The sequence below is a fragment of the Plectropomus leopardus genome, chromosome 4, assembly GCF_026936395.1.
Source record: "Plectropomus leopardus strain MGB_pleo_1.0 chromosome 4, ASM2693639v1, whole genome shotgun sequence".
NCBI classification, from domain to species: domain Eukaryota; kingdom Metazoa; phylum Chordata; class Actinopteri; order Perciformes; family Serranidae; genus Plectropomus; species Plectropomus leopardus.
The window spans coordinates 19,954,126-19,976,953 of record NC_142179.1 but is presented as its reverse complement, the minus strand read 5'-3'; the positions used below and the strand labels follow the sequence as shown (position 1 = coordinate 19,976,953).

General features: G+C 41.8%; 1 protein-coding gene across 15 annotated transcripts in view; it reads right to left on the bottom strand.

Annotated features, from left to right (window-relative positions):
* Positions 1-350: 350 nt before the first annotated feature.
* ank1a (ankyrin 1, erythrocytic a) overlaps positions 351-22,828 on the bottom strand; it is a 116,221-nt gene continuing 93,743 nt past the window's right edge. For 7 of the 15 annotated variants that reach the window (XM_088076764.1, XM_088076765.1, XM_088076766.1 and 4 more), the window contains 8 exons: positions 22,561-22,692; positions 21,524-21,676; positions 13,875-13,947; positions 13,350-13,698; positions 8,359-8,442; positions 7,874-8,026; positions 5,852-5,950; positions 351-4,012 (listed from right to left, as the gene is read on the bottom strand). In XM_088076764.1, coding sequence (XP_087932890.1) covers positions 5,879-5,950; positions 7,874-8,026; positions 8,359-8,442; positions 13,350-13,698; positions 13,875-13,947; positions 21,524-21,676; positions 22,561-22,692 — 1,016 coding nt within the window. In that variant the 3' untranslated portion in view covers positions 351-4,012; positions 5,852-5,878. Of the gene's footprint in view, positions 4,013-5,851; positions 5,951-7,873; positions 8,027-8,358; positions 8,443-11,035; positions 11,868-13,349; positions 13,699-13,874; positions 14,521-21,523; positions 21,677-22,560; positions 22,693-22,828 lie in introns of those variants that run through there. The other 8 variants (XM_042487598.2, XM_042487616.2, XM_042487613.2 and 5 more) reach the window with 5 other exon arrangements.

Below are 22,828 nucleotides of genomic sequence, written 5' to 3'. Positions count from 1 at the left end.
TTTTTGTAGTGGTTTTGTGGTCACTTTGTGTCTCCTTGAGGTTGTTTGTATGTCTTTAAGGCAAATGTATGTCTTTTTTTTAATTGCTTTGTGTTTCTTTGTAGTCATTAGGTGTTTCCTTGTGGTTGTTTTGTGTCTTTTGTAGGCGTTTGGGTTTCTTTTGCGTTTCTTTAAGGTAATTTTAGGTCTCTTTGAGATAATTTTATGTCTTGTGTTTCCTTGTAGCTGTTTTTGTCTTTTGGCAGCCCTATCTTTAACACTTGGTTTGTATAAAACTACAATATGATTATCTGCAGTCGGGTGTACGTTGGTCAAGCATCTCACATAAAAGGATACACACTATACACAAAGACATTTCATTTCTTTATTAATTTTGTAAATGTTGAGCTGGTGTACAGAGTAAATTGTCAACAGATGTCCTCGGATTTGATTGGATTAAAAGGCTTTTACATGTATATTTTAAATTCATGTTTGACTCTCCATAACAATAAAAAAAGCAAACAAAACAGGTTAAAATACCCACAAGACCCCTATTTTATCCCCAGGTTGCAGGCATTACCCAGAACTCAACAGTCTCTTGGTAGCTACAGCTGTATGATGCTAAAAGTACATCCATAACATAACTAGAATCCCAGTTGACAAGTAAGGGTGCATAGCATTCTAAGTAAATATATATATATATATATATATATTTATATATATTTTCATATATCTCATATATATATAGCCTTTTATGTTAAAAACATTTTCTGTGCATGTGCGCAGTTGCATTCCTTAGTATTGAGTAATATGCTATTGCGTTAATAATGTCTTCAATCCATTCTAAAGGAATATACATGTGTTCTCTAGTTTTTGCAACAGTTAACATTTTTGCATGAACTTGGTGCATGGCATCGTCTCAGTGGTCCCTCAGTGCAGGCGTCACATTGTTCATTTTGTCACCACTCCTCCCTCTGCTTGCACTTAGTTGGACTACTCCTCTCAAATCGCGTTCAAAGTGTCACCATGTGGGAGCCTTAGAATCGGCTCAGTCTTATATTTGGTAAAGGGGGCAGAAATAGATCAGGGGTGGGTTGTGTTGAGAAAAAATGCTTGTCATCTTGAAAGACTAGCCGTCGGAGCCACTAAGCCTCCCCAAGAATAATGCCATCTACTCTCAAAGTGCTCCTTCTTGTTGTCTTTTCATCAGATCCCGTCCCCTCGCTCCAACCCTGACATCAGCAGTGGATTTATATACGGCCCCTGCTTCAAAAACCAGCCCAAGCATATCATAATTACAAGTACGCTATTACACTGCTGTGTAATCAATATTGACATCTAACTTTTTGTGGTTATTAAAAAAGATAATAAAATAGAAATAAAATCTGATGAAGGAATATTTGTTAAAATGTCCAAAAACCATTTGAGGCTTTTCTCTTTAAATCTCTCTTCCATGATTTCTATATAATGAATGTTGATGATCAACAGCAGAGTTGAAACAACAGAGTGAATACCCTATCATCTACTAAAGTACAGAGCCGACACAGATGACTACTTCATAACAAGACTTACAGAATACCAAGACTTTACATTCATCATCTCTGGCTGTGAAGCCATACTAAAACAAACACTTACTGATGGGTGATTATTGCAACTGTTTGTGTGACTGACAATATTTGTTGTTTCCATAGTAAAGCATTCAACGTCTTAACATAATGCTTGAAATAAACATAGATAATTGATATAATGTGAGATGGCACGCTTATTGAGGTAAATCAACTTTTAAAAAATATGTGAGTTATAATCTGAGAGCCTCTGCTCTTTGTCCATTTGCAATATTACTTCCTGTAATATTATCACAACTTGTCCCAATATCCAGGACTGAATATGTTAAAATCACACGCACACACACACACACTCACACACTCAATAGGATTTCTTTCAAGGTGCATATGAATGTCGTTAAAAGCTATGACTAAGCACATCTACATTCCCTGATGAGTAACAAAAACAGACACTGGGCACTTTGCAAATGGGATGGCTGGTATGACATCATACCAATCGTAGTGTAAAACTTAATTTCTAGAAAGGCAAAGAGATGAAATGTGGGATACTAATGTACTGACATCATTTCTGAGTGGAGTGAGGAGTAGCCTAAAGCTGTGATGGAAAGCCCGAGCTTAGGAAGAACATGAACTATGATCCTAAAATCCTCTCTTTCTCTCTCAAACACACATTCAAACACACTCACACAAACAATCCTTTTCTTTTATAAGCAGTTATTGCTTCTTCTGAAGTACAGTAAAGACAGTAAATCATGACAAAAAGAAAGAGAGTGAAACGAGAGACACGCTTCGGGAAGGGTCAGGCTCACAGTTGCGGGTCAGTATTACAGTTTCTCATCACAGTGATTGGTGACTGACTGTCTTTGCTACACTCCAAACACCTGCCAAGGAGACAAACATCCAAGCTCAACACGTCCTCGACCCTCGACGCGACACTTTCCTTTTTCTCCAGCTGACTCTTTTACAAACCAGTGCTACATTTATTACCAGCATTTCAGCTACTGTACTCTCATCAGGTGACATCTTCTGGTGGTGGTGAGATGATCTATAAGTGCACCTTATGTGTGATGGTGGAGGTCAAACACACACTGCTACGAGCTGAAGGTGAGATCCTGCTGCCTGCTGGGGTGGGCGGGCAGGACTGCTACATCTACTCTGAGAGGCTGACTGGAGGGGTGAGGGGGGTGAGAGGTAGGGCAATAAGATTGAGGGTGAGGGCTCAGACAGACATCTGATTAACACAAACCTCACAAGGATATACGACACACCGGGGACGAGAAAAGGCGGAGGAGTGGGATGGCAGAGTGGGTTAATCTCTCAAGATAATCTGTCACTCATCATATATCTTCATCGTCACCCTCTCCACAAGGCAAACCACTCTGAGGGAAGGTCAGGGAGGCAGGCTCGCTGCAGAAACCTGCCTCCCAAAGCTCAAAAACCCCACAGCACGGTTAACGACCCTCTACAGTTTGACACGTCAAAAGCAAAGGGTGAAAGCACATGAAAAGCACAAAGAAACAAACGACCCGACGCACAAAAATCCGACGTTTAAAAACAGGCAGAGCGACACAACATTTGCATGTTCTTGTACCCACAAAGATCTCAAGATATATAGAATAATATATAGGTTCAGACCGAACGAACCAAACAAGAAAAACAGGGAGGGATTTCGTATGTACCTGAAACAGCAGCATCAGTGGCATCGCATAGGGATCTTATAACATAAACAACACACGTAACACACAGTCACGTATAGAGCATTTTAGTGCATACGATATTATGTACAACACTGATATCCTTGGGTGATAATTGTAGCTTTACTGGACTTTGAGAGCACTGGGACAGGTTTAAAACTAGTTTGTGATGCTCTTAGCTGGAAGAGTGTGGCAGGGAGGAGGTGAAGTAACCTGTTGCCTAGAGATAATGTAATTCTCAGTATTTTAGTCTCCCCTTTTCTTAGTGATAAACTCCCCGTTGGTTTAGAAAACAGGCCATTGATTGACCAACATTACATGCCTGTCCCATACAGCAGTGTGTCCTCCCCATCCCTCCCCACCCTTATAATCCCTCAGTATTTGTAGTTAAAGACAGGCCATGCGGCAGCAGTCACTCATGCTGATACAGATAACAGGAAGCACGTTTTGGTTGCTAGTTTTTTTTTTGTTTGTTTGTGTTTGGTTTTTGTTTTATACGAAATCATGCTTCTAGCCTAGTAGTAGATGTTTTTTTTTTCACGGTTTCTTTAATTTAAAAAAAAAAAAAAAAAGGTAATAAAAACTACAAGTAAATCCGTATCCTTCTCTTCTGGTGCGTGCTGATAGTCGGCATAGCCGCTGTGGTTGTCATGGCGTTGCCGTTCATTTCTGTCTGTCTGCCTTTTTATGTGTGTTCTTTCTCCTGTCAGCTGCTGCTGGTCATGTGTCCATGTAGGATGGTTTTGGTGAAGGGGTTGAATCCTGTGGAGAACTCTGTGGAAAGACAGAAACATGCGAATTTCACACAACTCATCAGGCGTCTACAGAACAGGTGACATGCATGCAATGTGAGTACATATGCAGTCTTTAAATTGTCCTTGGCTTAACTGTCCATCTTGAAAATTCCCTACATTTGAAGCTCACCTAAATCCCTCTCTTATTCTGACAACACTCCATAAAACAGCACATTAGTTCTGCAGAAGCATTGAAGCAAAAATGGTTGGCAAAAGTGGTTTAACATTCAGTCGTGAGTCGCTTGAAATATCAGTAATCTCTGGAATGTCATGGCCTTTACGTTAGAAAGGGCAAGACTCTCTCTCTCTCTCTCTCTCTCTCTTACACACACACGCACACACACACACACAGACACACACACCCCGCAGAGGCTCCACACAGCAATTTACATGACAACTGGCCTTGCAGCTTTGACCTTGAGAGCTGTCACTTGTTGTTTTGCTGAGTGCACACTGTGCCAACCCTTTTTCCAGCTTGTCACAACATGCATGAAGAAATAAATTGGCCTCATAAAATATATAGCAAAACAGTCATGATCTATTTGCATAAAACTTGTGCTGTCTATCTGTGTGGCATTATATTGAGTTAACAGAAACACTTTTTTTTGCATGTTGATAAATTAGATATTAGAGAAACTGTCACCACGCAAAGAACAATCTAATTAAGGCTGACAAAAATCAAGTCTGTTCCCAATTCATTTATTTGCATGTTTACTATTACTCACAAATATAACTCACGTGTAAAGTAAACATGACAACTCTATATTAGACTTAAAAATGCTTGTCATGGGATGTCCCCATTTTCTGAGACTTTTATTAGGTATTTGTACTTTGTGGGCTAATAATAATTAAAGGTCCAGTATGTAGGATCTAGGAGCATATATTGGTAGAAATGGCACCTTAAAATGAGCCGTTTATATCTACATACAGAGTGGGTCCTTTCCAGGCCCCCAGGAACAGCACTGGGCTTTAAAGCCAATTTTACACAGTAGTTAAACGTGCATCAACCTTCAAGTGCATCACGTGACTCCACTGGGCATCTTTTTTCCCATTGACTTACCTTGGGAAAAAGATTTATGTAAATAAGTAGATAAATGTTTCTAAGCGTTATTCTCAACTCCTGTGAAATGACATATTTTACTATCTGGAGGCTATCTATTTGGTTCAATAACATTTTGTCATTTTATCATTTTATCTCTATTTGAGTTAACTGAGTGCTAAACAGGAAGTCGCTGGCTTGGCTGGTGGAAGCTTCTACTGCTGTCGCTCTCAATGATGCCGAAACAGCGCCAATCATTTAGGTAACTCTACATGCAGCAGTTGAACGCTTTTGGCTCCATGCGCCACTGAGCAACTTTCATAGGAACGGGGTTCCTTCCTTTAATGCCGTGTCCAGTTCTCTTTATACATCCATTGTTCTCTCCGAGGGAGTCCGCTATCTTACTACAGACGCCCTGAACAGGCAAATCAAACACTGCCTCTCGACAATGCCATTCTCGTTTTTGCGTTGATGACTTTAATTATCCTCCACTCTTGGCACATGGGAGAAGTTTCAGTTCTGCAACCTCACAGCTAGATGCCACCGACTCCTACACACTGGACCTTCAAAAATGACAGGCATAAATCTTTTTTCTTCTTCTTTTTTGAGTCATATATTTTAACCATTTATTAAACTGATGATTAATTTTGCTGTGCCAGCATGACATTACGTATCATTAGTAATGAATTAAAGTTACATTCAGATGCATTTAACCCAGAGAGACTGGATTAAATGGTATAGCCCACAGGTCAGACAAGGCACTGTGGGTCAGTCCCGTACCTGCGGGGACGCAGCACTCAGTCTGCCTCACTGCTTAACTCTCCGCAGACTGGCACATTTCACTATCTGAGCACCTTTCTTCACATCCACAGTATCGGGCTACATCGGGGGAGGGGGTTGGCAGCAGAAGAGGTGCATGGATTGAAGAGAGGTGGGATGACAGGAGTGGGACAAGAGGTTGAGGGAACATTAGTAAGGAGAGTGAAATAAAGGTGACGTGACAGGAAGAGAAAGACGAAGAAGGGAAACAGAAATGGAACAACAGAGGAAGGAAATAATGGCACAAGGAAAGAGAGAACAGAAACACAGGAAAAACAAAAGGAGAAGATGTAATGGAAATGTTAGAAACAAATACGTGGAGGGAGGGGAAAGAAGGGAAGAAGAAAGAAATTATGTACAAACAGTCAAGCAAGGACAGAAGTGATGGGTGGCAGTTGGAAAGACAGTTGAAGATAAAAGACGGCATCAGACAAATCTTTGGGATTCAGGGTGTGTCAAATAATATTTAAAAATATATTTTTGAAGGTATTTCTTGATATTCAGATGGATTAGATATACCATAGGAGACAATACACTCTCTAATACCAGAACACTGCGTTCTGAGTTATTTGTGGTTCCTATAAAAGTAGAATTGGAGCCAAAGCCTTCAGCTCTTTTTTGTGGAACCATCTTCTAATTTCGGTCTGGGAGGCAGACACCATCTCCACATCTAAAGTTAGACTTGAGAATTTCCTCTTTGATAAAGCTTATAGTTAGGGCTGGCTCGGGCTTGCCTTCAACCAGCCCCTAGTTAGGCTGATATAGGCGTAGTCAGCTGTAGGACTTTCTATGACACACTTAGCTCCTATCTCCTCCTCTCTCTCTCTCTTCATTTGTAAACATTCACGTCCCATTACTGCATATCACTGACTCAGTTTCTTCTCTGGAGCCTTTGTGCTCTCTTGTCTCGTAGATTTTTTTGGATCGCAGCTGCATCTGAATTGTGGGTTGTGGGTTGTGGTTGCACTGATGCCATGGTCTGGCCTGATGCAGATTAATACTACGATTGTTATTAGTCATACTTCTGCTATTATTATAAACACTTATTATTATACATAGACTATAATATATGCATGTAACATACATGCTATCATAAATCACATTTAATATTCATATTTCTAATTGTTATTGTTAATATTGTTGTTGCTGTTGTTGGCATCTACCCCTCTTTCTCTCTCTCTCTCTCTCTGTGTGTGTGTCATTTTGTGATATTGATGACTATAATTTCATTATGTTGATCAACATACACGACATCTATTGCACATCTGTATTGTATCCGAATTGAATACATTTTCTGAATTGTCTCAGTGTCTTAAACCCCAATCCTCTGTTGCTTTCTGCAGGTTTAGTGAAAGATTATAAATAGTATTTGACACAGCTCTGAATCCAAGAGTCTTGCAGGTTCGAGTGATACAGTACACAGTCACAGTTGAGGGACTATAAACTTTAATGAAAGCAAAAAAGACAAAAGTCAGTCGCTGAGATAACTGATGGGGACAGAATGGAAAATATAACCACTGCAAGGAGCCACAATCACTCAGTCATTGATGTGCAAATAAACAAACAGTGATAAGTGTGAGTGTGGCTTAGTGATGACTAAAATGATGACGCCCTGAATGGGTCGGTGAACTGTGAGCAATAACAGCACCAGAGCACAGTGCTCCTTCTGCATGCAGAAGATGAACATGAGGTAATAATACTTAGGTGGAGATTAATGTAACAGAAGGTCAGAAATCAAACAATTAACCAGACGAACTTTGCACTCAATCCTCACTACTGAAATAGGACTGATATAATAAAACAGGGCTATTTCTTTGTCGTACTGAAGCTCATGCAGGTTAAGCTACTCAAGGTCTAAGGAGAGAAGATTTTCAAACTCACTGCAGCACAGAGTCCCCTGTTTGATATTAACTAGCTACTGCATGGATTTAAACCAAACAGGCCCTCATCAGACGGTCAGCTGCCTGCAGATCAGAAGCCCACCTTGCTGCTGTCCCGGCCCAGGATGGCGTAGCTCATGAACTGCTCAGCATCAACCTCCAGCTCATTGGCGTCCTGCAGAGAACCCTCCAGGCTCCCCTCCTGAACCCCCTCCTCACCTGAACCCTTCCCTCTGCGCACAACCTTACGCACAATCTATCTCACACACACACACACACACACACACACACACACACGTACACCAAAGGGCGGGAAAGAGTGACGGATGGAGGCAGTGAGCAGACAGAGTTGGTGACATATAAAATAAAATAAAAATTAAATATAAAATAAATAAAATAAATGGTTATGGACGAAATAAGTCTTTTAAAAAATATCTATTTTTGTAGTGATAAACTTTGTAATGATTATTTGTTTAATAATCATTCTGTGCAGAGATGCTGAGTGAGTATTGTGACACCAATGTGAGTGAAACAATTACAAGACCCCAGATTACGAACACAATATAGAAACATGTTGCAGTGGCTGACCTTTTTTGTGACAATGTTTCCATGTTCATCCGTGAACTGTTCCTCGCTTACATGCTCTCCAGGAAGATCTTCAACCTCATCGCCCTGTGAACAGAAAAGCATTTGCGCCATTAATATTTTTTATTTTTAAAAGAAACCATAAACTGCACTTCCTTCTTCTCAAAAGCCCTGGACAGTGTTGTGGTGAAGGGACAAGTGAGAGTCATTACCCTGGGCCCAAAATAGCGGGGTCCTTAAAAGGCCTGGAATTAAAAGTTTGTATTTGTTTGCAAATTTTTATTTCTAAGTATTGGGTTATTAATCTGATTGAAAGACTGAACTAAAACGGAGCTATACAAAAACAGTGAAGGTCTCTGACGCAGAGTTTACACTGGACGCAGAAGCGCCCCGTTAATTGGTGCAACCGCTCATCAAAAATTGCCTGGCTGTTAATACCAGGAGCACATTTTTCTGCGCTCGTCAGTAAGACATTCTGGACGTCTGCTCTGTTCTTACCACGTATAGAGCTCTGTCTCTGTTTGCTTGTGTGTCTGTGTGTCTGTGTGCGCACTTGTGTCTCTCCTCTCTGTTTAGACAGAATCATATCATAAGCACATCATCTTTGTCACATCTATTTCATATATCCTTAATATTGTACATAACAGAGTTTTAGTGTATTTTCCTGCCTGATTTGCTCAAGGCTTGCAGAAAAAATAGACCAGACGCAAAAACTATCGCTGTAGATTGTGAGCCTGTTGAGGAGATCTGTGACTGGCGCATCCCATGTGAACAGCCCCACTGCTCAACAGAGGCGCAGAAGCAGCCTATGCTCCAAGGAAAATTGGCGTGCTTTGCGGCGCTTCTTCGCCCATTGTGAACCTAAGGTAAAGCTCCTCTCACTTCTTAAAGGCGCAAAATGGCTCTGCCCCTGCCCTAGGATTTATCTCTAAACACAGCTAAAACCGATTGAGTCATATGCTGCTGGAGCACCATCCACCGAAAGAAAAGGGAAAGGAAACTGACTTTGTACAGAAAAATTTCAAAGGTGAGAGAAGTGAGAGAGGAAGGTTGGGGGGGCTCACAGAGCCTGCTTACACAAAGAGCCCAGAATTTGGTATTACTAGCACTGGATTTACATTTAAGTCCAACAGCTACAAGTACAAAAAGTTAAGTAAACTCAGGAGTAAATTAGAGCCCTAATGCATGTTTAAAGTAGCTGTCACTGCAGTGTAATTATTTGCATGCCATAAACCTCTCCACTAATTGGAAACGCAGACGAGCAGATGAACGGCAGACTGGTGAGGGGTTAAAGGGGGGTTTGCAGAAGCATGTAAATCCAACAGTTCCTTGGCGTTTCTTAGCGACATGTATAATTACAGTTCATGAGGGTTATGACAATGCTGTTAGAGCCCCTAATAATTCACAACGTGTTTACAGAGCTATTTATAAGCTCAAAGACATTCCCGCAGCCAGAGAAGCAAGGACAAGAGCCAGTCCAGCCCATGTAGACCCCAATAAAATGTGTCTACACTTGTGTGTGCACAAACACAGTCTGAGATACAGTAAGAAGGCTTTTTAATAGAACTGGAGTCCAAACTTGTTGAACCCAAGAAAATCTATTTACATCCGCAACAGCAGAAGATAAATTTAGCCACATTTGTGCAGCAATTTGATGGTGATTTAACAAAATCTAATTATTGGAAAACAATTTCATATCTGTCATTTTCTCATGTGTCCTTAGTTAAACTTTTGAAACCTGGATGGACATCAGTTTTCTTGTGTTGGGCTCAGTTGCCTTTCACAAGTACTTAAATCTTTGAACCCTTTGAAACAAATTGGTGTGATTTCTTTGAAAAACAATGGGAAAAAAGAAAATCAGCAACTTTGTAAGAAATGTTCTGCAAATTGCATGGAATTAGTAGAGTTCCTTTTTTTAAAGCTAGGGAAAATGTCGATTTAATTATATTTTTAATTACTGTATGTTGCATTTAAAGCATGTTACAGAGTTTTTTTCCCTTTTTTTTTAGACTATTTTTTTGGGCTTTAATCACGTTTAATGGACAGGACAGTTTAAGTATGAAAGGGGAGAAGAGAGAGAGAGAGAGAAGGGGACATGCAGCAAGGGGTCGAGGCCAGAATCGAACCCGCGGCCGCTGCGGCAAGGATACAACCTCTGTATATGGGGTGCTGCTCTATCCAATGAGCCACCAGGCGTCCTGAGTTATATTTTTCTTATGCACTTTTTAAAGATAATTTTCTTGGCTTTTTGAAAACTTTTCCTTTAATTTTGATAATTTTGGGGGGATTTTCTGTTTTTTTTTTTTGAAACTTTCCTTTCTTTGCTAATATTCAGGTTATTTTCTTGTACTCTTTTAAACTAATATGTCCTTTTTTGCTTTTCTTTTTAAGTTGCTCAATGCTTTCTTTTCGTGTCTTTGAAAGAAATCAAGCCAATTTGCTCAGGTTTCAAGGGGTTAATTCCCACTATCTTTTTTGTCACACCCCCTCCACTGCAGTGCAATAAATCCAGTCAAATAATCTATCCTTATTGCCACAAACATATCCTGTATCACTCTTAATACACTTCATCCTTCAGCCTTTCACCAAACAATTTTCTCCATCTCTCTCCTGTTATCACAATTTATCTGCCTGTAAATCCTTTCTTCATATTTCTGCTCGCCTGTCCCTCTCCCTGTACCTTGAGGATGACTCTTCGGCGGACCACTCTTGTGGTGACGTTCTCCTCTTCATCAGCCACTCCCTCGACCTCGCCGAGCTCACGGTCCAGCTGAGCATGTATGTAGATAAGCACGGACCGCACCGAGCCACTGGCTATGTGGAGGACATTCTGACAGCTGATGACCAGGAAAGCCAGCAGCACGAAGCTGAAGAGGAGCTCAGTCACCAGGGCCCACATCACCCCGCTTTGATGCCCAGCAAATCAACACAGCACCACACACACGATAATACGCTTCCTCAAGCCTTCAGTGATTTCTTCTTCCAATGCAGTGCCTCTCTCAGCTGACGGAAACGGCAACAGCTGCAGCCTGAGGCCTTCTGTCACTGGTTCAGTCGCAGTTTGGTTGTTTGTCTTTCAGTTCATGTCCATCCTCCATTAGCCGGGGTAGTGGGCCCTTTCCTTAGGTCTCTATTCCTTCTCCTTCCCACAGTCAGGTCAGGAGTACCAACTCAATGACATCAAATCCAAGCAAAAACAACCTTGGGAGGCTTCTGTTCCCACCTCTCTCTCTTTCTGACCATGTGATCAGTGGGCTTTAAATACCTCTGGCTTCTCCAGTGTGGCTCTGTACACTGTGGTACAAGCACTGAGAAACTTGTCCCCTGACCTCCTTTGGGGACTTTAACTACGTTTGTCTAATCCAAAAAGCCTTTAAGACACATGTCCTCAAAAAGCATTACTATGGAGACACAACTTTGCAGCATTGTAACACACTGCATCCAAACGCTAAAGGGCTGTCTTTCTCACCAGTATGATCCTAATACAAAATCAAGCCCACAAAGGCCCTAAAAGCAACTGTCTATTTCTGCTCTTAAACAGTGTCACAGCTGAGATTGTCCTCTACAGTGTGATGTGCTGGTGTTGTGCCAGAAAGTTAACTCGTGGAAATGATTGGGGGGTGGAGGGGGCTTGTGTAACATGAGTGGGACAGTGAGAATGCTTGCTAAATTTGGCCGGACTGTTCATGCCCATCTTAGGACCTTTGACTTTGTGTGTTTGCGTGTGTGTGTCTGTGTGTGAACATGTATTACTCATGTTATGGGGACATGACTCTGTTTACACAGACACATTTTGGGGACTCGCCTTCCATTTGGAGACAAAAAAATTTAAGGGTGAGGACTAAGGTTAAGGTAAGGGTTAGGATAAGGTGTGTAGTGGTGATAGTTATGGTTTTGGTAAGTCTGCAGAAATGAATGGCAGGCAGTATCCCCTTTTATGCTGCCTGTTCAAGGCAGGAATGTCATGCAGTTATTCCGACTCAGCATTCTTCATAAAAGGCTCAATTGGGGAACGAGTGTCTGTTTAAAAGGGAAAGCTGGTAGGATGGGACCATGGACAAGGCAGGTGTGACATTTTGATGATGAGTTAGATGAGTTAGATGCAACTTATCACAAGATATAAACAGTAGCTAGCTGCAGTTAGTAGCTACTCAAAGACTGCAGCCAAAAAGGGTCTACAAATTAAAGAGACAATCACATCTGGGAGCTCCTTACCCTTGAGGACAAGATCAGCTGCCGTATAACAGGGATGGTAAATGATTGTTATTGCCATGTTATGCCATCTTCATTGTTCAGAGAGCATTGCCAATGTGTATATTTTATGTCACACTAGAGGCAGTTGATGTTGTGTTAAACGTCATGCCCGTCACAACGATATCTAAAATAACACATTGGGGCTGTATTTTGCCACTGTTGTTTGCTTCTGTGTATAAAAGTGAAGATGCCTTAATAAAGGGACTTTGTAGTGGCCCTATCAAGTGATCTTTGTGTAAAAAGGACTAATGTTAAGTCCTCTGAAGTGATGGAAACATGAATGTGTTTGTGTATTTGAACGTTTGCTGTATGTTTTGTGGGTCTATCATGAATAATCTAATGCTGATTAGTTACAGGTCCAGGGTGAAGGATTTAGGAGGATATTTTAGCAGAAATTGTACAATATATTTACAACTATGTTTTCTTTGTATAGTCAACGCAAAATAAGAATCATTGTGTTTTCATTACCTTAAAATGAGCTGTTAATATCTACAACGAGAGCACATCCTCTCCTGCAGAGTTCACCATGTTGTTCTACAGTAGCCAGTAGAGAGAACAAACCAAACTCTGGCTCTAGATAGGGCCACTGGCTTTTTAGGAATGGCCATCAGAGTTCTGCCACACACTTGGCACATGCGAGAAGGTTCATTTCTGCAACCTCATTGCTAGATGCCACTAAATCCTACAGACTGGACCTTTAAATGTTGAGGAAGGTGTGCTGAGAGGAGCATCACACTCACCTGGCCCTTGAGGCGCACATCATCCCAGGCCCTCAGCTCTGGTACCCTGTGCGGGAAGCCCAAACCCTTCTCAAATGGCTGGGTACCTCTGAAGTGCCCCCGTAAGATCTCCGAGTGCCCCATGTCCCTCACCGGCTGAAGCAAGGCCTCCTGGGACACGTGGGACTGGTCTCCATCCACAGCGTTACATACTGATGATATCATGGTGTCCATGGCCTGCCTGGGTTTAGGCTGACTGCCCACCCAGGCCTGTGTAGGGTCAGTGACAGGGATCCACCCCGGGCCTGTCTGCTCCTGCAGGTAGGAAAGGAAAGAACCGCCACCACCTCCGTTTCCGCCGTTACCTGACCTGGAGGAAGAGAAGGGATCAATGTGGAGGTGGCACATGTTCTGTACATGCTTTCTCCAAGGAAACAACCTATAATAACAAACCCTTTGTGGTCACTTTTTCTGCGAGAAAATAAGATACAAACTCCAGTGGCATGCAACTTTGTCACCTGAGAGGCAGACAGAGGCCTGACTCACCTGTCTCCATTCCGGTCTGCAACACAGCTCAGACCAGGTGACTCACTCAGCCGAGCATACACCCTTTGCTGTCCTGCAACAAGAGAAAGCCCTTCCTCTGAGCCCGTCCCTCCTCCTCCTCCTCCTCCTCCTCCAGCTCCATCTCCACCAGTCGTACTGGTGAGTGCTGATACCTCCGAACTTGCCTCTGACCCCTGACCATTGTTCAGCCCGTTAAGATTCATCCCGGCGATGGTGCCCCCAAGCGAGGCTGGCGTGGCAGTGCTGAGCGAGTCAACGCCCATCTCTGAATCGTCTTCTGGCAGCTCAATGGAGCCACTCAGCACCCCACCCCCTCCGCTGGCTGCGCTGGCCTGACTAGCCGGCCGACCCAGACTTCCGTACGGCAGCCCCAGCAGACCCTCTGAATCGTCAGCATTGCTGCACTCCAGCGAAGAGTCCTCCACGGGCACCAGGGACGGGCTGTTGCCTGAGGGCCACACCTGCACATCAGACATCTCCATGAGGGTGTCTTCTTCTGTGGTGGCAATGGGTGCACAGTCCAGACTGGAGACTTCCTGCCAGTAAGGCTCAGCGCCCAGCGGGGAGGGCAGGCTGTACTGCATGGAGGCCGGTGAGAGAAGCTCGTCCTGCGCGAGCCCATAACCTGGAGCGAGACAGAGAGAGGCACACTGACACCAGGCCCCCCGCCTCCCTCCCCACCTCACCCCCACAGCACCCGGACCCCGGGAGGGGGTAAGTGCCCCTGCCCAGGAGGTGGGCATCAAGGGGGGAGTAGAGGAGGCTGAAGGGACAAATGGGAGAGGAGTGGAGAAGGAGAGAGGGGAGGGCCAAGACAATAGGAGCTAGAATAAAAGTGCAAGGAGCTTAGGACAAGAGAGCAAAGGGCAGCTTTTAGAAGAGGGTTTGTCAAGCTCGATCAGCCAGCGCTGACGGCGAGAGCAGCAGCGGCAGCAGCAGCAGACACAGCCGGATGGACTGAGAGACTGACACTTTGGTTTGGACCCAAGCAGTGACTGATGCTGCTCTGCTGGCTGCCACCTGCAGGGAGACGGACAGGAATTACTGCCTCTGCCCCCAACATGGGGCCGGGACACACACCTGTCCAGCAGGGACACTCACTTTGTCACACATTCACATGCCATAAACACACTCCATCACACTCATACAATCACACACATACACTCACACTCAGATATGCATGCATTCAAACCCACTCAAGACCAGGCAGGTTAATATTGTTGTCAGGCTGGATAGCATGCACGCAGGCAATCTCGCTCTCTCCTCACACACACCAGCACACACACATCAGCCCAATCCACACTAACTTGCTCTCTCATTGACAAATATTTACTGTAATACATACAATATAACACAACTGTATGAACACATAACCTACAATAGTACTGATATTTATGAAAACACACAGGAGTTGATTTTCCTTCTGTTGTGAAAGTCACATGGTTGCTGCCTCAAACATAGATTTGTATTTCAAGTGCAATATAATCAATTAGTAAAAGTGTACAATGTTAATGGGCCGTGGACTCAAGTCACTCCTTTATCTGTCCTGAACACCCTTTGTAATGATAAATTGTTTTTTGTAAAGATAGACCTGGCATGATGGCACACAATGCCACAGCAGCAGTAATGTTTTTTAAATAATAATTTAATATTTTGTAAAAATAAATAAATAAATAAAATAAGAAGAAGAAGAAGAAGAAGAAGAAGAAGAAGAAGAAGAAGAAGAAGAAGAAGATGAAGAAGAAGAAGAAGAAGAAGAAGAAGAAGAAGAAGAATGAAAAATCCATAATACACTTTTATTAAAATCTGTCTTGTGTCCATCTTGGTTCAGACTGAACAAATTACACTGAAAAACTACCATGGAAATTAGGTGAATACTTGTTAAAATGTTGATAAATGGCATTATATGTCAAGAAAAGTGTGAGTGGCACTGTGACTGTGACACTGCAGGAAGTGCATTAACCGGAGGATGAAACGGGATGTTTTGCAGGGCACACAGTATCTAGATAAGAGCAAGAAGAGGAGGCAGTTCAGCTCCTGCATGAGAGAGGCCGACAGTGTGTGTAGTGTATAGTGATGAGGACGCTGTGCAGAGCTGTGGGGTGTAACTTGATTCACAGTTGGCAGTGCTGCTGTTGAGTACTGCTGAGAGTGCAGCAGATATTTGTGACACCAAGTGGCGAGAAGGACTCGTCCTACTTTCTGCTTTCTCTCTCAGCCTCTTAACTGTCTATAGAATTAGCAATCCTAAATATATATATATATATATATATATATATATATATATATATATATATATATATATATATATATATATATATATATATATATATATATATATATATATATATATATAATTTTGTATAATGCTTTACCTTATAAACTGAAAATATATGGGCAGAATTTCAGTTTAAAACAGACATCTATGTATTATTTTGCAGAGTTACCTACTGAAATAAGAATACTAACTGTCTTGCCCTGGCCTGTCATGTCTTGTCAAAACATTTATACCTCAAGAGGTGATGTGAGTCACTACGTCCAGTCTGCCTCCTGTCCAGCATGAGAGAACAAACAAGTAGAGCTACCCTGAGAGCTTGTCAGTAGGGTAGGGCCATTGGATGAGTATATTGGCTACTGACAATTGACTATGTTCATTGCTAGTTGGAATTTTTTGGGGTCATTTTTGTCATTTTATTTTGCTAATTTAATGTGCAGCCTCCAAAGAACACGTAAGAGCCCCTGCTCAGCGGGCAGTGAGTGACAGCGGTGGAAAACAGCATGTAAATCCAACATATTGTAAATGGGTGAAGTAAGGATTGTTGATAAGTTTTATTTGAGTTTGAATGAAGTGTGTTTTATGATGAGTTAAAAAATTAAGCCAGTCTTAGTATTGTTTATTAATTAGACTAAAAAAGGTAAAAGATCTTGCACTAGTTGGCTTTAGGGTGAAATGCTGCCCCCACTAAAACATTTGGCAAGTCATCACACATTGCACCTTTAAAGTTTAGGGGCCCTCATCACAAATGCTTCTAAAATTGTCCTTTGGCTTCACTGTAGATGCAGCATTAAATCTAAGTAATATAACTGCAGCAGCTTTAACATAATCATCTAAATCTAATTATAATAGACTCTAAATTTAACTGAAATCAGCTGATATCCTGTTATACTATATCATGAATTACTTACAGGTGAAATGTGAGTCACCAGACCTCTGTATAATTTCTCTTGCAAGTCAATGAGGTGCAGCACCAGGTGTGTAAGTCTTTCTGTTGGTGAAATTTACTATGTCGAAACTTGAAGCCATTTTTTAATTTTATTTTTTGTCAGCAGAATTATGGAAAAACGACAGATCTGATTTTCATGAAACTTGGTGAAAGGGTGATGCATTGGCCCAGGAAGAACCCATTACATTTTTGAGCAAATCTGAATCACAGGACAGACACACCAATTTTTTTTTCACTTTTGTCAACATTACAACATAGGGCATTTGGCCTTGGTGGAGGTCTGTGCTCTCCGAGTAGCCTGCAAGTTGTGTTAAAGGTCTGTATTTGGTGACAGAACACAAAATACAAATAAGATTTTTTTTTGCCATGAATTAGATAATGACCAAGTTTGTCAGTCCTCTCTCTCTCCATGTTTAGAAGATGAAGCAATGATGTTAAGAGAAAGAGATTTGGAAAAGAAGGAAACTGAAGGAATGGGCGAATGTGAAATATGGAAAATGATTGCCTGAGCCCCCTGACTGAAAGACAGAAAAACAAAGCAGTGAAGCTCACATAAAAACACATGTAAAGGAGATATACGCATTTAGTCCAGACACTTAAACACTGATACACGTGTATGTGAAGGACACAAAACACTTATACTATACAGCTTAAAACACAGATAAAGACGCTCACACTGATACACTCACACAGACTGGTTAATGAGTTCACATTAAAAAATAAACACATTTACAAGAAGGGGAGGAACAATGTTAGATTGACCCTCATACAACACTCACAAAGACATAAAAAACATATATTTCACACAAAATAACCCATCAGATGGACACAGTTTACAGAGAATCAGTGACATACAAAACAACCACAACATTCATACATGAACAGAGCAGACGCAAGTCACAGTTCGCAAAAAAAGGTTTGTGGCCTTTTTTACCCCCTTTGGGACAGATCACTGAGGAGGATTAGAGAGACTGTAGGGTTGCTCTCAGTATGCATGCTGTGCAAGAACACGTTTCTGTTGGTCAAGCAGCATTAAGTGCCAATGCAGCGTTTGAGTCGTCATCTCCAACAAGCCAGTGTAACTCCTGCCCCTTGTCCCAGTGTCTCCATGCAAACACGGGGAGATGAGCGATGAAAGTCAGCCACATGCACATGCAGACAGGCAGGAGGGCAGGGAGAGAAGGGATGGGAAGAGAGGGAGAGGACGGAGAGGGAATTATAGAAAAGAAGGGCAGCAAGAGAGGAAGAGGAATATATAAGAGGGTAATGGCCACAGACAGAAACAGCGAGAGAGAGCGAGGGTCACCTCCCCCCTCCCAGTGGGTGCTGAGTACACAGTCTGTGTGAGGGGTATCGATCAAAGAGCGGACACTTAATAAGGTGGGGTTTTCAAGAGCACAAAAAATAAAGAAAATGCACGACTAGTCGCAAAAAATAAGAAAAAAAAGATAAAGATGTGGGTCAGAGGTCAACATGAGGTCGGCATGAGGTCAGAGTTCGGAGAGGAGTGAGAAGGAGGAAGAGTAGGGCGGCTAGGCTGCAGATGACATGTCCAGAGAAACACAGAGAGAGGGACAGATTCACAGGGATGAAAACAGGGCTCCCAAAAGGACATTCAACATTAGCCTTAAAGTGACTCAGACTACTCCCCATGCAGCCACAGGCAGAGACAACCTCAATGTCCTCTTAGAAAAGTCTAAGATGATCTACTGTATTTTTTTTATCAGTCCTAATCTGGAAATGATCTTAAATAAACCTTCAAAATGTGCTTACCTACAATAGAGGTGCACTGGAACTACAAAGGAAAACGGATAAGTAAAATCCTACAGACATTGTTTTGACAAATAGAGGGGAAGACAGGTGAAGACAGAGAAAGATAGAATTAAGGATGCAGTGTAACTGATTCCTCTAGTCTCGGTGATATTCTGTCCGCCTTTTCTGTAAAACTTCTTAAGAAAAACAAAAACAAAATATAATTTCGATAATTTAAAAAAAAAGGCTGAACCCTGGAGGACTGAACCTGACTTAAAGGAGCAGTTCCCCATTTTGGGATATATGCTTATTTGCTATGTTGCAGAGGGTGAGATGAGAGGATCTCATATTTGTACAGTAAATATGAAGCCACCACGAGCCGGCAGTTAGCTTAGCTTAGTGTGCTGAGTGTGAATTGTGAAAAAATTTGATTGATATACACGTCGTTGTTGACTGGATACACCTCTGACACACCCACTAAACGGGATAAAGTATTCCTCAAAGCCCGTTGCACACTGTTTTCCAATGTTTCAAGGAAACATGTCACTCAACTCTAGAAACAGTAGCAGTTTTGAGATTGAACGCACCCCAGCTGAGACTCCTGGAAGATACTGCACCCACACTAAAACAGCTAGTCAGGCTGCACTGAGCCCTGACAAAATGTTGCAAAACATTGATTTTAACAAAAATGGTGGTGCATTAAACACCCTGTTGTGTTACAAAGGTGTCTTTTAATATTACTGACTTTAATTTAGTGCATTCAAAAGACTTAATAACCATGCGAAACACGATACGTCTACATTGCCAAAGTAAGTGTGGAAAAAAAATATATTGTTCGTACAATAAGATAAGATCAATCAGAATTTGGTTGATATACATGTCGCTGCTGATTGGGTAACAACCCCTGATATATCCACCAAATAAAATAAAATGTAGCCTACCTCAAAGCCCTTTGATGGCGTTTCAAGTAAAGATGTCGTTCAACCTAAACCGAAACAAAACTGTGCACTTGGCTATCAGATTCAACTTGCCACATGCTAGGTTAGCTGTTTCCACCTGTTTCAAGTCTTTATGTTAAACTAACCAGCGATTTCCAGGAGCAGTTGCTTAATATTCACTGTACAGACCTGACAGTGGTATCAACTTTCCTCAGCAAGAAAGTGAAAAAGCATATGTCCCAAAATGTCACACTATTAGTTTGAAATGAAATTAATAAATTAATCTGCAAAACCAAAGTTTTTTTTTTAAGAATAAATATATCTAATGCACAAAGAAACTGCATGTATTTGGTCCATCCATGTCCACCACAATGTTTACTTTAAAGATGGAATGATTATTTTCAGTTTCTTTGAGAATTTATGAATTTATCTTCATTTCTTTGCCTGTTTTGTTTATTTGTGATGATTTCTGAATTTGTCTGATTTTTTTGTTCAATGACATGTTTTGGGTTTTTGTTTTGCCTAAAAAGTCAGTTTTGGTCCTCCATTTAGTCACTGTGCTTTAACTTAATCCGGACAATAAATCATAAACCTCTTGAAACCCGTCTGTGTGCGATTAGCAGAAGACACAATATACAGGTTTTCAAAGTGCCGACCTTTTTTTAAAAAACGCATATCAAAGCAGGAACGGCCTTTGGGAGGCAGATAGCCAGACAGAGAGACAGACAAGACAGATACACGGTTATCAGATTCACTGCAGCTGTGATCTGAATATCTCCCTTTTCACCCTTTGACCCTCATGGCCATATCTCTATGCATCGTTACATCTCTGAGTATTGCTCCAGTTTTCACAGAATCTGACCTGTCGCCTGTCAGACTGACTCATCATCTGCACGGGACACAGAGAGGAAAAGCCAGTCCGGTACGAAGGGGAGCTCACACCAGTCCAGAGGTGAAAATGGAGTCAATAAGATGTAGGGTATGCATGTGTGAAGGAAACCATGAGGAAAAGGAGTAAAAGACTGAGGACTGACAGTTGGTAAGGGGGTCAGTTAAGCTAGGCTGTACTTACATGTATGATCTACTTAGGCCGATCATGTATGACAATGCGTTGTGTTATAGACAAAATATCACTATAAAATGTAGTCCTTTTACATTATGAACGGGCAATAAAAACTCTTAACATAATCAAATACTGACTAAACTAATTCTTTGACATTAGAGCACAAAATAACAGAAATAACAACAACAGTAAAACTAATTAAATTCTAAATATTAAAGGTACTTATTTCTACGTGAAGTTTGCTGAAAAAGCTGTTCAGTAAGGGGATACTTGTAAACTCTGTAGATTCAGCATTTAATCATACTTTTTTCATTCTACTTTTTGTCACATTAAATGAATACATGGAGAAATGTGTAACCAAAGGCACTACGGAGGCTGTAGCACAGTAGGAGTGTCCTGAGTCCCTCTGCATGTTGCAGTCCTGCAAAGGTTTGACGTTTGTGGCAGCTTTCATACACAACAGCATCACAAGGGGGGATAAAATAAGAAAGACAGCAGAGAGAGAATACAGAGGGAAACACACTTCACTTCGCCTTCAGGGGATTTTTGGGAGCGAGGAGGTTTGTTTATTGGAGAGATGGCTCAGGGTCAAGGCAAAAGGGGACATGGGGAAGAAGGGGCTGCATTGTGGGATTTTGGGAGGAAACTTACCATTGGTCATACCAGGGGAGAGGTTGTCTCTCTCGTTGTGTCGACGTCTGGCGAGATCACGCGATTGTCTGGTGGGCTGAGGCGGCTGGCCCTCCAACATGTTGACTATGTCCATACGGTCAATACTCTTCAGAGCTGCGTACAAGCTCTCCACTGCAGAGTAGACATGTGGAGGAGAGACACAAGCAGACAAGGAGAGAGAGAAGGAGGGGAAGGGGGTTTCCAGGAAAACAGCAACACCATTACAACAATAATGTGACTTTGACTCAGTTAAAGAGATAGAAAGTTGCCTAAATAGAGACATAATAGGATGAGAGAAACTCAAAGCAGTCTCAGGCCCTGTCTACACATATACAGATAGTTTTGAGAACTGATATTTCCGTTTTTGCCTGTCACCTGCACACAAACTGAATTTTAGGTCACTACAGTTTGTTTTCTTAGGTGCAGATTTTTCAGAACTCATGTTACTTTGTATCTGCGTAGACATGTAGATGGAGCATTTGGGAAACAATGACATCATCTACTCAATTCGCACATGCCCTTTCCCTTTACCGCTTTGTGTAAAAGGCATGTACCAAAAGTAATAACAACGTAAGACAAACTTACTGTTATGTTTTGGGTTTTTTTACATTTTGTTACCACCACTTTGTCTAGGCAAGGAAAATGTATTAATATAGTACATTTCATAACCAAAGTAGTTTACAGATTCATCAAGTTAAAGTTCATTGTAGCCGATCACAAAGCATGCCCCAAAGGGCTGTTCAAATAGTAATTTCAATTAAATTTCAATTTGATCTATCAAGTCCAAATCACAAATCATAATTAGCCATATGACACCCCCCTGTCCTTGGACCCTTAGTCTAATGACAACTCTTAATCTCAATATTGCTGCACCTCTTTGCAGACAAACAGAATCATCTGCATCCAGCGTTTTTTGTGTCCACCAGTGTGGAGGTGTAAAGATGGAAGGGGAAAATATTAATTACAAAATAAAATCTGTATATGTGCAGACGGGGCCTGAGGTCTGATATACTCACTCTTAGCCCTCTTGCCCTCGCGGGTGGCCCACAGGTTGAGCAGCGCAGAGCTCTGCTCCAGCAATGAGTTTGGATTCTCCACACGGATCTTGTTGATGTCATCCACGCTGAGCTGAAGCTCACGTGCCAACTCTGTGTAGACAATAAGACAGAGGAGATCAATTAAGTGAGGGAAATATTTACATCATTTCACCTTTGAGTCATGCTGTTAGTGTACACAGTCTTTAAATGGTGCTTTGCTTCACAGTCGCTCTATCCAGAAGAGGCA